At 31.2% G+C, this 15467-nt stretch overlaps 2 protein-coding genes across 2 annotated transcripts in view; both read right to left on the bottom strand.

The window, feature by feature from the left end:
* The window catches only part of LOC122503213 (aminopeptidase N), a 120362-nt gene that overhangs the window by 67088 nt on the left and 37807 nt on the right, over window positions 1–15467 (bottom strand). The window lies entirely within an intron of this gene.
* On the bottom strand, window positions 4770–15466 carry LOC122503216. The gene is made up of 3 exons (XM_043613679.1): window positions 15146–15466; window positions 10728–11327; window positions 4770–9251 (listed from the first exon to the last, which is right to left on the bottom strand). Exon 3 carries the CDS (start codon window positions 9096–9098, stop codon window positions 8238–8240), a length of 861 nt encoding a protein of 286 aa, XP_043469614.1. The 5' UTR covers window positions 9099–9251; window positions 10728–11327; window positions 15146–15466; the 3' UTR covers window positions 4770–8237.

Genomic DNA, 15467 nt, shown 5'->3' with positions numbered 1-15467 from the left:
TTTTTAATTAATTTTAATATATTTTTTAAAGTCAAACTAATAATATAATTAAAAATTTAAAAAGAATTCGTTTTGTCTGCTTTACTAAGCAGACATTCATCTTTACTACTATGTTTAGTTCGATCGACAGAAAAAAACTGAACGCTGTTTTGTAACATTTACTTTATATTTATTTATCACAACTCAAATTTTCTTACTAAATGCGTAATAGTACAACTCACTATAACTCTTCTCCGTCCTTCCCCGTCCAAACGTGTCGCACTCATATGTTTCCATGGGAACATATGAGTGCGACACGTTCGGACGGAGAAGGCATTTCTGAGCACGAGTGTACATTAAATTAAATTAAACCGTCATCTTTATTATATATTCACGTATTTGTAAAACAAAATTTAAGTCGAAATATTTAAAATTACCGTCGTTGCACTCCTTAAAGCGCAAGCCCGTCTTTTTAGGTAACCCAACGGCGTACACGAAATCTCACGTCTGGGTGATCAAAAACAAAATATGGTTGTCATTTACATAGTATTGACTCTCGTCTGAAAAAGAATTTTGTCAATATATTTTCTTTTATTTAATTGTTATAAACAATAATAAAATCAAATGTAAAAAAAATAGAAAAAATTTCAAGAATTTTTTTTTCGGCGCCAAAATTTTTTAGCGATAAAATTCTTTGTCAGACGAGAGTCAATACTATGTAGATGACAACCATATTTTGTTTTTTCTCTTGTCACAGTAGACTTTCCCCTTAAATATTTTGTTGTAATTGATCTTCCGGATCAAAAAAACTCGATTTGCCACTTGATAGGCTTAAACAAGGATATGGATTTAAAAAATGTTTTATTTTATTTTTATTATTTTTCATGGGGGCCTGACTGACGTGAAAATTCCCTGTTTAAACGCAAATCGAATTTTTTGATCCAGGAGCTCAATTTTTAAAAATCAACTTTTAAAGAGTTTTAATTGCAAATTTTAAAAATAACTGAATTATCAAAAATTCAAGTACATCCAAATATTGATAATTTTTAACATTTTAGAGAAAAAATCATGTTCAACATTTTAATTAAAATTCAATTATTTTTGATAAATTACATTAAAATATTTTTAAAAACTAATTCTTAGAATTGGTTTTTCATACTTATTTAAGATTCAATTATCTTCAAACAAAGAAAATAAAAAAATTTATGAAAATTTACTTTTAAGACTTATTAAAATTTTGGAGAAATCGAGGTCATATTTATTATTAAAATTCTTCAAAAATTTGATTATTTTTATTTATATTTCTCAAAAATTTAATTATTTTTAGAAGATTTTACCAAATTTCAATTGTTTGGAAATTTTTCAATTGAAATAATTTAGAGATGAAGTTTAGTTGCACATTGTAGGAAATAATTGAATTCAGAAAGGGTTATAATTGTAATTTTTAGAAATTATTAAACTTCATTTATTTTACTTATTTTCCGTAGACCTTCAAATTTTCCTGTGGAATGAATTTTGTCAGGGAAAATTATTTTAATATCAGTAAATTGTCAGGGAAATTGATAAACTGAAACTTTTGACCACCCTGTAAATATTCTAAAATAAATACTTGAAATTATAGAACCTGACCTGACAAAACATTTCTCCACACAAACGATGCTCGCTATACTATAAGTATACTTTAAAATATAAAATAATTTAGAAATGTGCATAAATCCTGCAATACATACTGATAATTTAATCAAACTGCAAGTCAGTTGTAATGGCTTACCCTTAAGTAAATCTGGAGATGGTCAGTTTTTGGTAATATTAGGAAAAGTACACTTCTTCCCTGATGTTTACAAGGTATTTCCAATTTGCATATTTTTTGGGCAAACTAAACCTAATAGTGTTAAAGAATATTTAACTCCATTCGTTGAAGAATTTAATCGATTAAATATTGATGGTATCATGATAGGTCAACGTTTTGTTAAATGTTAAAATTAATTAAATAACGCAGGCACACAAAAAAAGTGTCGTGGCCGAGACACTACACTAGTATATTCCCATGTATTTTTTCACGCTGAATCCGAATTCAAACTCAAAAAACCGAATTAAGATGAAAAAAAATTTTATGACAGTATACTACTATATTCCCATGTACTTTTTCCCGCTGAATCCGAATTCGCAGTCAGAATTTACAAATTTAATCAAAATTTTGAGATAAGCTCAAAAAATTGTTAAAAAACGCGATTAAAATTTAAAAAATTTATGTCAAGAATTTCTACTTTTCTTGCTTTTGAGAGAGGTAACTCTAGATTCGTACTGAATACCAAAACTCTTCATTATTACAACATAAGGTTTCGACAAAAATTCTCTTTTACATGCATGTTTTTGAGCACTTTTAATGAAATCCAAAATTTTGAGCCACTTTAAAAATTCTGACTTCGGAGTCAGCGTGAAAAAATACATGGGAATATACTTTCGCAGTGTCACAGAAGAAATTTTTCATTTTCGTCATTTTAATTCGATTTCTTGAGTCGTTTTTTGGATTTTGCTCAAAATTTTTAGCACATTTGTCAATTCTGACTTCGAATCCGGATTCAGAGGGAAAAAATACATGAAAATATGCTATTGTTATGTCACAAAAATTTATTTTAATTTGTTTAGTTCGAATTCGTTTTTTGAGTCGTTTTTTAAGTATAACTCAAAAAAGAACCAATTTGAGCATTTTTACTTCGGATTCAGCGGTCAAAAATACATAGGAATATACTAGTGTAATGTCTCGGCCACGACACTTTTTTTGTGTGCCTGTGTAATTAAAAGAATTAAATATGTTAAAGTTAAAATGTATAATTTTTGATACACCTGATCGATCTTTTTTAAAACATAAGGGTATTCAGGCATGTGAAAGATGTAAAATTCTTGGCGAAAGAGTTGAACGAAGAATAGTTTATTCGTCTACTGATGCAGTAAAGAGAACGAATGAATCGTTCAGAAATTTTTGTCAACCTGAGTATCATTATGGACCTTACCTTTATTAGAAATTATTCCTCATATAGATATGGTGTCCATCTTTATTTTGGATTCGATGCATCTTTTCTTTTGTGGAAACATGAAGAAATTATTAGATTATTGGTTAAATGACAATTTAAATTATGCAGATTAAGTGGCAGAAACAGAGCTAAATTGTCCAGACGTTTAGAATTTCTTAAAACACAGATTCCAATTGAATTACAACGAAAAACCAGATCGACTTCTTTTTCCGTAAAGTGGAAAGCTAAGGAACTGCGGTTTTTTTTATGATTTGTGGACCAATAATCTGAAAAGACCTTTTGCCGGAAAATATGTATGATCATTTTCTTTTGTTACATGTTGCTTCCAGGATCTTACATTCTGATTTTTTTATTGGACTTATAATGATCATGTAAAAATGTATTTAACAATTTTTTTACGGCTATGAAAGATTACTATGGAGTTACGTCTCAAATTCTAAAAGTAAATCACCTCATTCACGTTGCCGATGACGTTATAACTGCGGACTGTAACCTTAATTGCATAAGTGCTTTTTCATTCGAAAATTTTCTCGGAAAAGTCAGACAAGAGTGGTTGGAGCGAGACCAACCAAGAAGAAAGAACCTCCTCATTAGTATAGCTGGCTCCTCAGAAAAGAACGGGTTTACTGAGGAAGTGAAAAGAGTGGTAGGTGACATGGGTAAGGTGCAGAACGCTGACCGAAAGGTTACTCTGAAGATCCGCGACCTGGATTGCCTTACCCAAGAGGACAAGGTGCAGGAGGAACTATTAGGTCTCATAAAGGAACCGGCAGGAAGCAGAAAGTAGAAAGTTAGAAAGCAGAAAGTTAGGTCCTTGGACCTAACAAGCGGGGAATGAAACTCGCAGTTGTTGTCACCGATCAGGATCAGGCTAAGAAGCTGGAGGTGCTCGGACGCATAAAGGTTGCTTTTATGTCGTGCCCGATCAGAAGGAGGTTTATGATAGTGAAGTGTCGCCGATGCCTCGGCTATGGTCACCTAGCAAGAGAATGCAACACGACGGATAGATCGACTGCGTGCTTTAGGTGCGAAGAAGTCGATCACAAGGTCGTGGATTGTAAGAGGAGCTACTTGCTTCTTCTGCAAGGAGAAGTTCCCAGAAACGAAAGACGTTCATCACGTTGCGAGAAGTGGAAATTGCAGGGTCTTCCGAACCGACCTTGAGGTGGCGAAGAAGACTTTTGCAAAGACCAAAAGTAGGAAAAAAGCATAATTTCACTTTTAATTTCACACTTTAAATTATGTGTCTTTAATCAGCTTTTAATTTATTTGTTCTATTTAATTTAACTTATTCTGTGATTTTTTATTTGTCCTTTTCCAATTTTATCTTTTGACCTTCATATATATGTTTATTTTTGTTTTTATGTCCGTTTACAAGATTATCTTTTGACTTTTAACAATTTTATATTTTAAAATTTGGTTCTTTATTCTGTTGTTTTGCTGTAAATTACGCTTTGACATGGAAATAGTTTTAATTTTAACTATTGACGCAGGAGACCCGTAGGGCAAGAACAATTTTTAAAAACAATTGTACTTTTATTTTTTTACCATAAATTCGAAAAATTTTATTTTTAAATCATTCTTCCTTTATGAAAAATATTTTAATTGAAAAACGATTTAAGTGGTATAAAGTCATATTTCGCAACATATTTGTAAAATTATTATTATTTGATTTTTAAAGATTTAATTTTTCTTTAATTTATTGGTTAATTATAATTAATAGATTTATTAGTTTTTCTTAAATTTTACCTATATAAAGAAGTGAAATTGTCTATAAAACGAACATAATTTTCAACTTGTTTTTATTTCTAATCATTGTTCTAAACAGTAAAAACACCTTTTACTTTTAAAAAATTAAAATTTAAACTATTTAATTTTTAATAAATTTCAATCTAAGCGCCATATCTGTTCCTTTATTTCTTAAAACTGATGATAAGAATTTGAAAATCTTGAACTGCTTTTGCGCTTGTCTACTAATATGATTTGCTCACTTTGTATATTTAATTTCTGCCCCGTTCCTTAAATCCAACTCAGTTTTTGTATTAAGTGTTTCTGGGTCCAAGCGGGAGACATATTTCTTTTTTCACGTGTGCATCAGTTCTGTGAAACGTGTGAAACGAAGATTAACGAAAATATATTGCAATTTCCAAATATCAATGAAAATCCATTATTACTAAAGTGATCGGTATTTCTTAAAGAGAAGACAACTGTAAATATTCATACTAAAAGTATATTAATAGGCCCATAATTGTAGTTTAAACACTAAAACTTATAGAAGTTAGAATTGTTACTTTTTTAATACAACAACAGCTAAGAATGTTTGCTAATTCACTTACTTGCTCGTTATTCTATTCACTCGTAGTTTATGAATTAACTGAAAGTTAATTTTATTATTCGTAGTATTGAAAAATGACATCAAGAAAAGGAAAAATAATTAAAAAATACTTGCTTTTCGAATTCATATGTTCTGATAAAAACAGTGTAAGTAGTGTTAAGGATATCGACTTCGCATGCAAGCATTGGATTTTCTTCGACAATGAAGAGAATGGGCTTCTATGCCAATTTATGCCACCATCTTATACAGATTATACACCTTATACACCTTATCAAAGATTATTGACTGATTTATTATAGGCTGATGCACCAGCACCCGCAGATTGGCCAGCTTATCCAATCATTTTGAAAGGTCATGCAGGTAAATAATTAATTTTTTAAAAAAAATGAGTAAATATTTTTAATGTGAAAGTGTGTTTGTTTATTTTATTTGTACGTTAGTTGACTATTTCTAATAATGGTTGAATTTTTTCAGCAACCTTTGAAGAGACTTTTCTGAAGATAAAGATTTTTAGAAACAGAAAAATTTGATTATACCACACTGAAAGAATTTTGGGTAGGCTGCAGGCTTCACATGGGTATAGCAGCCCTTGAGGAGTTGCTGCTTTCTTTTCGGGAGTAGATTCTCACCTATTTGAGGTGACAAAATTATTTCTAAACTTTTAAATCTTATAAATATTGTTTCAATTACAAAACGTAGTGTAATATTTAATTTGCTAATATTACTTTTGTATTAAAATTTGTAAATAACTATGATTAAAACTAATATAATTTCAACTTAAATGTAGTTCACAATTAATACTAATAAAAATCTAAAAGGGTACGCTTCTTTTACACTAGTAGGGTAGCAGCTAGTTTTACTTGCTAGTTCCCGACTAGATATTCTTGACTAGTACCCGATCTGATGACCGTTATGAAAGTAGTTGGGTTCCAAATGTTTTCCCTAATCAGTGCCCCACTACGGATAGGGAATTCTGACTAGAGCCCCATTAAATTCCAATCTTAATTTCTACATGGGGTGTTGGAAAACGAATAAAAAATATCTGCTTGTCTTTTACAATTATTACGGTTGTTCGGGACGACCAAATTGTCAGAATGACCGATCTGTAGTCAACAATGTATAAATAATTTTTCTATAAACTAGTTGTATGTATTTTTACTATTGTAGCAAATTGATATAGAAAGACATTAGTTATACACGAATATATTTATTTCTAATAATAATATAAAAATTATGGAATGAAATTGTTATACAATTTTTTTTGCACACAAATAAAAAATATTATAAATTTATTAAAATTTTATAAAATGCTGAGAAGTACTTTAAATTATAAATCAACTTTCATTAAACAACAATTTAAAAATTGTAAAATGGAATTATTTAAGAATTCACTGAAGTGTTTTTGTGTTCATAGTAAAAAAGGCAGGACTGGCCATGAGCGAATAGAATTGCCTGTGAGTTTCTGCCAATACGTTTTCGAGTGAAAACATTATTTAGGGATACGGTCAATTCTGCTTTCTCACCGTCAATTCTGTCCTCTTGAATCTTTCGATTTCACATTTATTGACTCGATATTAAAAAAAATTTAATAAAAAAATGTAAATAAATTAAATTTGACAGGCAGAATGTGTACTGTTGGTCTAATATCATATGATTTAGGGTATTCTCTAGGTAATAGCCCAACAGTTCACAGTCGAGTCAATAAACGTGAAATCAAACATTCAAGAAGACATTGACTGTGCAAAATGTAAAGTAACATTCGAAGTTTCTTGCTTTGACTGATCGAGTAAATGATTTGATAGTAGATTAACGAGTTTGATACAAAAACCAAGTAAACGTTGATTATTTAAATTCAAACTTACATATAGTATAAATATGAACATGCAAAAGTAATTCGTACTCGATTGTTCTAAAATTTCCCAGATTGTCGCTATGTCTGCTCTACTAATTGGTTCAACAACAAATCCTGGTAACTGACATTCGAAATTAAACCTCAAAAAAGAACTTTTTAATTATGCTAATCGCTGCTTGCATGTACATAAAGTTTATCATTAGTCATTTTTACTATATTTTACAATGTTTAAAATGTTGTTTAAGGATTGTCGAGATGTGTGTTCCAGTAAATCATCTGATGGCTAATTTTCATAACAGAATATCGAAATTAAATTTAAAAGCAGTTAATAATTTCAATTTAATTTTAAAATTGCATGTATAATTATTAACACACCAAAATCATTTGTCAAATGAACTCGATTTATCAAAGTCGAAAATGTTGTTGGTAGATTGTTGACAAGTCTACTCTGGTAAATAGTTCCATAACGAGTACTGATAATAATTAGTACTTGAAATCAAGTATTATGTTAACTATTACTTACACATGTATAATGGTAAAAACCATAAAGTATATTTATACTAAAAGTGTTCAACAACTTTATTTTATTGTCATGTAAAGCGGGTTCAAAGTCCAAGTTTACAAGCTAGGTGACGATAGCAGGTTATTAAATTACAGTATTTATACCAGCCGGGTTACCTAACCTGCAAACTTCGATTTATATTAATGTCACTTTCCATGACAATTTTATTTATATTTAATGGAATGTAAAAATTCTCCAAATTTCTGTTTAAATTTTCTTTTGTAATATTACAATTTCCATCAGCATCTACTTACGGTAATGCACTTAAAATAATAAAAACCAAAGCAAAACAAAGTTTGCTTTTGCATTTGCATTACATTCCGTGGCGTGCTATATGGTGTTGCCCCACCCACGTAAGGAACATTTTATTAATTAGTCAATAAATAAAAAAAAAAATAATAAATAAAATTCATTAAGCCAAAGGTATTCAAAACAAAAAAGAACCCCCTTATGACTTCCCGCGACACTCGACCATCAACCGTCTAAGAACTGATGAAACATTTCCATAGAGGTTCTTAGAGCTATCAAAGATGTTGTCACACAATCTGCCCTAACAAAGCCACATCTCTCGAGCGTGCGGACCGTAAAGTGCGGAAGCGCCCCCCTGGAGCCAACTACTACTGGTGCCACACTGGCAACCCTGTGGAAGATGCCAGCAAGGTGATTTGCAACTGATTGATATTTTTCCTCTTTTTCCCTTTTTGCCTCGAATAAAGATTGCTCGTTTTCGTATCTCACTGTAACGTCAATGACGTACACGGCCTCCTCCTCCACCACGATTAGATCTGGTTTCAGAGGGGCTCCATTTATCACTACTTCAGGCTCTTTCATCACCTTGATGGCACCTCCACGTATATTTATTTTTGAGATTATCAGATCTACTATCTCGTTATGCCTTTTAATTCTATAAGGTTTGCCGAAGGAACAATACCCCAGAACATGTGCGCACGTCTCTGGTCGCGCACGACACCGCCTGCAAAGGACTGCATCAGCGTTAACTTGCGGTCTTCCTCTGTAAAGAACAGATTTCACCCCGCAAGTATTTGATCTCATTTGCAACGCCGTAATGAATATAGAAGGTCTTAATAATTTATAGTTATACAGCCAACAATTGCAGACGGGGTCGCCCACGAACCAAGGTACACCCTGCCCCTGTGAAGCAAGGGCAGCCCAGTGGTGCACCTCATTGGTCTTCAATTTCATTTTAGTTCGATTCAAGATCTTATTATCGAACGGGAATCCAACGCCCATGACCCGAACAAACATCCTGATTGTTTTTAAATTTTCCTCCGAATTAGCCACCTCTCTAGATGTAAGATCTTTAGAGATTGACATTTTAAGCCAACTCTTCAACTTGGCAATGCCAACTATATTTTTTATTCTAGGAAGACCGATACCTCCATCTCTCTTTCTGGAATAAAGCAAACCGTCAGTTGTTGAGGCAAGAAAGACCCATTAATTGCCTTGAATATCATGGAGCATTTGGATCTAGAAAAATAATTCAAAATAAGTATTATTTGTAGGTACGTTAATTTTCTATATTTTAATTATTTTTAAGTTAGGTTGGTAATTTCAAAATATTTACATCACTGAGATCATTATTCTCAAGAAATTTACTAAATTATAAATCTAAATTTTGAACATAATTTTTATTTGCTTGTAGAAAAACGTTTAATTAATTTATTTCCGAATTGACTAAACGTTGATTGACTTGCATGTGACAATTGATACCAAAAATTGAAGAACCTTTAATATTTAAATGTTCTTTTCCATTTAGAACAAACTATTTCCAATAGTCACAGTTTATTGTCGCATAGCTTGTTACCTACAAAATGAATATGGCAATTGTTTAAATTGCATTGTAGAAATGTCAGAAGGAATCGAAGAATATATGAAACGAAAGCTCAATATAGATAATACTTTAGCTGAAATAATCGAGGACAATAATGAATTATACGTAATAGAATATTTTGAAGAAACTCGTCTCGTGTGGTTTTAGCCACAGTTATTGATATACTTCGGCCACCTTACTCATTGATGCTGGTGCTGATATCTGAGAATTAAAGCGACATAGAGGTTGGAAGACGATGCCAGTTGCAAATTGATATGCAGGATCTTCAATTTCTAATAAAAAATAATATTTTCCAAAATCGTTCAGCCCATAGAATTAAAAAAATCTTGCATTCGATAACCGGTCTCCAGATGTACCAAAACAGTCAGCTTTAGTGACGCCACCCACTGTGATAGATTTATCTCAAAAACTAATGCCCGGATCGATTTAAACTTTTAGGAAGGCATTTTTGACATGTTAAGGAGTAAATTTATGCAATAAAAAAAGAAATTGAATTTTTTATGAGAAACCCACCTTAAAAAGATTTAGGTTAAACGAAAATCTGCTATCTGCAGTTAAGACCAATAAATACTTTAAAACTAGGTATGTAGAACCTTTTTGAAAGAGTTTCGAGCATCCGTTCTTATGATACCATTTCTACATACCGAACTTAGGAGCGTTGTAAGTATTCAAATGGATAGATTTTATCATACCAGAAATTCTTGCTTCGTAAACAAATCTTTGTAAGAGACAGTAAATAAAGAAAAAAGTCTACCTCAGATAGGAAAATTGAAATTGAGACATCAAACCAGATCTTCATAACATCTACTTGAGCAAAAGTTACAAGTCAAAAACAGAAAGGTGACCATAACAGAACTTCTTCCTCTAGTATAATTCTACACAATAAACTGTACATAATAAACCGAACATTTTTTATTGTTCTGAAAATCTTTTTGGGTTTACTAGATGAAAAAGGACCTTTCTTCAAAAGGTTTCATGTCCGCTGAAACTTTTTGGAAGTTATTTAAAAATTTATAAAATTAACTCAATGGTGGCCATTTTTCTAAAAAATAAAAAAATGACTATTTTTAATGTGATATTTATTCATGATAAAAGTTTAAAGATTAACTTACTTTGGAGTTATTTAACTTTTCTTAATTAATGATTTGCGGCTCTAGCTACGTAGGATCTATTTTCATCAAGTTTCCAAAGATGACTTTTTTGAATGCCTTCAATCGTAGGTTCTTTTCTCCACTCTATCCAATTTTTCTAAAAAGTTCCATTTTTCTTTTTGGAACATATACCAGACTTATCGCAGTAGTATAGTTTTATACGACAGTTACAAATGTCTTTAACATTATCTATTCATTTCATGTTTATTTTTCTTAAATTGTGGTTAGTTGCATAATGTTTAATGAATCCACCAATACCATCACAAGATTCTTTGCCTTGTCCTGTGGCTGAAAATATTCAATTTATTTTTTTGACGACCTAGTAATTTTATAGTATGGATAAAGGTTTTTAAAATGAAATACTGCTCCATCTGATACATTCGTTATTTCCTCCGCTAACTAACATTGTTCAGTTATTCCAATGTTTCGTGAATTCGATGCTTTGCTACAAGTGCATTAGAGGAATCGTGATTTGCATCGTCACTTACGACTGCAAAACTTTTTTTTAACAATCTCGCCATCGTTTGAATCACCTATTTTGCGCCCTTGATATTAAAACACCTATTAAATAAAACAAATTAAAATAAGTTTATGAAGTTTAAATGTATATACAGTTTAATATTATACAAAAATTTTTTGTTTTATTATTGATTGATTATTTAAAAAAATAAAGTTTTGACCAAAAGAAGAAAAAAGAAATTTTTTTATTTTATATACATAATATAAATTATACGCAAATTGTAGTTTTAATAATTCTGTTCCAACTCAGCATGTAGTTATTGAGAAAAATCTACCATAGGATTGAATTTTCAATTAAATTCAAAACTTTCTATAAAAGGAGACCTGCACCGAATTCTTAATTAAATACAAATTTAAAAATGATAGATAAATTTTTTTAAAATCGAAAAGTGTCGATCGACAGTATATGAAATGTGAGTGTGTAGAGTAAAGAGTAGGGGTGAATTTACAGTCTTTTATTAAATCTAATGTATTGATTAATGTAGCAGGTGTGGAATGAGTAATTGGTTGCTACTGAAAGTTATAACACGATTAGTATATTGTTTTCCTAAAAGACTCAGCAAAATATAAGATAGACTAATTATCTCCAAGCTTAATACTTTTACTTGTTAAATAATTAAAGTATAGTTGTCTCTCAGTTGAGTAACCAACTTATCAAAAAATAATATTGTTTGTTGTTTTTACGACGATAACAAATTTTATATTATTATATTATATATATATATGGGACGTTCCACGTCAACAGAAACAGAGCTGTGGCCAAAAATTGGCGCAATGAAAAAAAACGTTTAAGGGCTTAAAAAATTCTTACACTCGTGTACTTTCAATAACAGGTGGGCGTTTTTGAAAATCCAAAATGGCGGCCTAATTACAAGCGAAGAAGGTCAACAAAATCACAAACCGACAAATAATATCGTTAATAGAAATTGCAAAATTCAAGAAAAAAAATTGAACGAAACTTTTTTAAACGTTTTTGGGGTCGCTTAATACAATTCTTAACTCAGATTTTGATTAGAGTCTGAAAATTCAAAATGGCGGAACCAAAATGGTGGACAATTTTTAAAACTCTTTAAAATCGCTCAAAACTTGTTACTCGGGGGTTTTCGGGGTCGCTGATTACGAATATGACATCGGATTTCAAAAATTCAAAATGGCGTATCCAACATGGCCGACATTTTTCTTTAAATTCATCGTATTCGCTCAAAACTTGTTACTCGGGGGTTTTCGGGGTCGCTGATTACGAATATGCCATCAGAGTTAAAAAATTCAAAAAGGCGGATCCAACATGGCCGACATTTTGTTAAAAAATTCATCGATTTCGCTTGAAACTTGTTACTCAGGGATTTTCGGAGTCGCTGATTACGAATATGACCTTAGTTCTTAAAAATTCAAAATGACGGATCCAACATGGCCGACATTCGAATTTAATATTTTTTTAGAAGCAATAAAAAGCTGTTTGTAGAGAGTTAAAGTTTTGTTCTTTCTAGTAGCTGAAGCAAATTCTAGTAGCGTTTAAGTATTGTAATATTTTAACCGTTTTATTTGGTTCAATTATAAATACGGCAATCAAAAAAAAATATCATATCTAATAAACAAAAATATTTGACAGAACCATAGCAAAAACACTATCGCATGTTACAATTGGTTGTACATTGATGTAACGAAGCCTGATAAAAAATCAGTGAGAGAAGCAGGCGCATTGCGCCTACCTCTTCGGGGTTTCGTGGTCTAAAAGACAAAGAAAAAATCATAAAATCAATCAGGAGCTCCACATAATGATTTCAATAACAAGCGTTGCTATGACAATCATTGCCATAGCAACTGTAAACAAAGCAACCATTACCATAGCAACCATTACCATAACAACCAGTACCATAGTAACGGTTTCCATGGCAACGGTTGTTAGGGAAAACTGCGGACGGACACCAGAGTTTCGCTATAAGGGATTCAGTCCTTGCCCGTGTAGAAATTTAACCATGACCCAAATCGGGGCCAGATCTTTTGATCATTGTGTAGGCCATAACATGGCATGAAACACCTTCCCAGATCAGACTTGGGCCCGATCTGGGGAGGTGTTTCATGCCATGTTATAGCCTAAATATGGCAATTTCTACACGGGTGGCCACGAAACCCTAAAAACACAATAGTCAAGAACGAACACAATTCTTTGACAGAACCAGAACAAAAAAAACTACTCCATATCACAATTGGTATTTATCTCTGATCCTGTCACGGATTTATAATTAAACCAAATAAAACGGTTAAAATATTACGATACTCAAACGCTACTAGAATTTGCTTCAGCTACTAGAAAGGCCAAAGTACAAACAGCTTTTTATTTCTTATAAAAAATATTAAATTGGAATACCGATTAAATTGGATCTGACATTTTGAATTTTTTAAAACTAAGGTCATTTTTGTATTCAGCGACCCCGAAAACCCCAGAGTAACAAGTTTCAAACGAATTCGATGAATTTTTCAACAAAATGTCGGCCATGTTGGATCCGACATTTTGAATTTTAAAAACTAAGGTCATATTTATAATCAGCGACCCCGAAAACCCCCGAGTAACACGTTTTGAGCGAATGCGATGAAGTTAAGAAAAGAATGTCGACCATGTTGGATCCGCTATTTTTAATTTTCTAAATCTGCTGGCATATTTGTAATCAGCGACCCTGAAAACCCCAGAGTAACAAGTTTTGAGCGAATACAATGAATTTGAAGAAAAATGTCGGCCATGTTGGATCCGCCCATTTGAATTTTTGAAATCGGATGTCATATTCGTAATCAGCGACCCCGAAAACCCCCGAGTAACAAATTTTGAGCGATTTTAAGGAGTTTTAAAATTTGTCCACCATTTTGCTTCCGCCATTTTTAATCTTTTAACTCTAATCAAAATCTGAGTTAAGATTTGTATTAAGCCACCCCAAAAACGTTAAAAAAAATTTCGTTCAATTTTTTTCCATGGATTTTGTCATTTTTATTTATGATATTATTTGTGGGTTCATGATTTTGTTGACTTTGTTCGCTTATAATTAAGCCGCCATTTTGGATTTTCAAAAACGCCCACCTGTTATTGAAAGTACACGAGTGTAAGAATTTTTTAAGCCCTTTAACGTTTTTTTTCATTGCGCCAATTTTTGGCCACAGCTCTGTTTCTGTTGACGTGGAACGTCCCATATGCGTTATTATATAATTATTATATATATTATTTTTTATTTATATTTATAATGTTATTATATATATATATATATATATAATTTATATATATGCGTATATTGAAATAAGTGTAAAAGAGTTTAAAAAGGGCAAAAACGGAACTTCTTGACATTTAGTTTTTGCACGCACTGAAAACTTATCTTACTTTTGCTCTATTAATTTCTTAATCCGTTTTTGTTTGCTGCTGATAATTTGTTCCATTTTTCTATTACGACAATTATTTTTTTTACTCTTGCTCTAATTATTTTTTATAATAACCCACTTATGCTATTTGTCCTTCCAAAGTATCAAGCGCGATATTCAAAGTAAATCATTTTTAGTTAAAAATAAGCAAAAACTTAAGGCACGCGGGTCCAATTTTTTTCAAGCACTGTAACTAAATTATTGAGTTGGCCTAATAGTTTTTCTTTAATTATATGAAAAACCTAATTTACAAAATAAGTTCTTTGACAAGGGACACCAGTTATATTCTGAAGAAAATTTGTCTGTTGCAATTTTTCTGATTATTTTGAGTGGTTAGAAATTTTAATTATGATAACCTATATGGAAACATTTACTTGAAGTTAATTACCGCTGTACAGTAGAAATTACATTAACACTTTATAAGTTTATTGTATATATATATATATATATATACTTACAATATAAATATACCTGATAACTATTATGCTGATTGGGTATCTGTTTTCACATTATCTTTCTCACTTCCACTTAGTTTTATTTCTATTTCCACTTGATTAAATTCCTTTCTCTCTTCATTTGTTGAAAATGAAAGAACATTTTTAAAAATATTCTGCTTCATTATTATAGGTAAATTTGTTAACTTTATGTTATATAAACTCTTAGGAACAGTGTTTTTAGATATACGGCAGTAATCACTCGACTAGAAAATCAGTATGAAGTCTCGTTTCTTGCCACGAGACATGACGAACTTTAAAATCCATTTAAGCTTATTGGATCATT

Source organism: Leptopilina heterotoma, unplaced genomic scaffold (genome assembly GCF_015476425.1).
Source record: "Leptopilina heterotoma isolate Lh14 unplaced genomic scaffold, ASM1547642v1 Lhet_247, whole genome shotgun sequence".
In the NCBI taxonomy this organism is placed as follows: domain Eukaryota; kingdom Metazoa; phylum Arthropoda; class Insecta; order Hymenoptera; family Figitidae; genus Leptopilina; species Leptopilina heterotoma.
Note: the sequence above shows the minus strand (reverse complement) of the source record. Positions and strands in the feature narration are given on the sequence as shown.

Excerpts from the sequence above, each read along its gene's own strand:
- LOC122503216 (XM_043613679.1), bottom strand. The coding sequence starts at position 9,098 with ATGTCAATCTCTAAAGATCTTACATCTAGAGAGGTGGCTAATTCGGAG.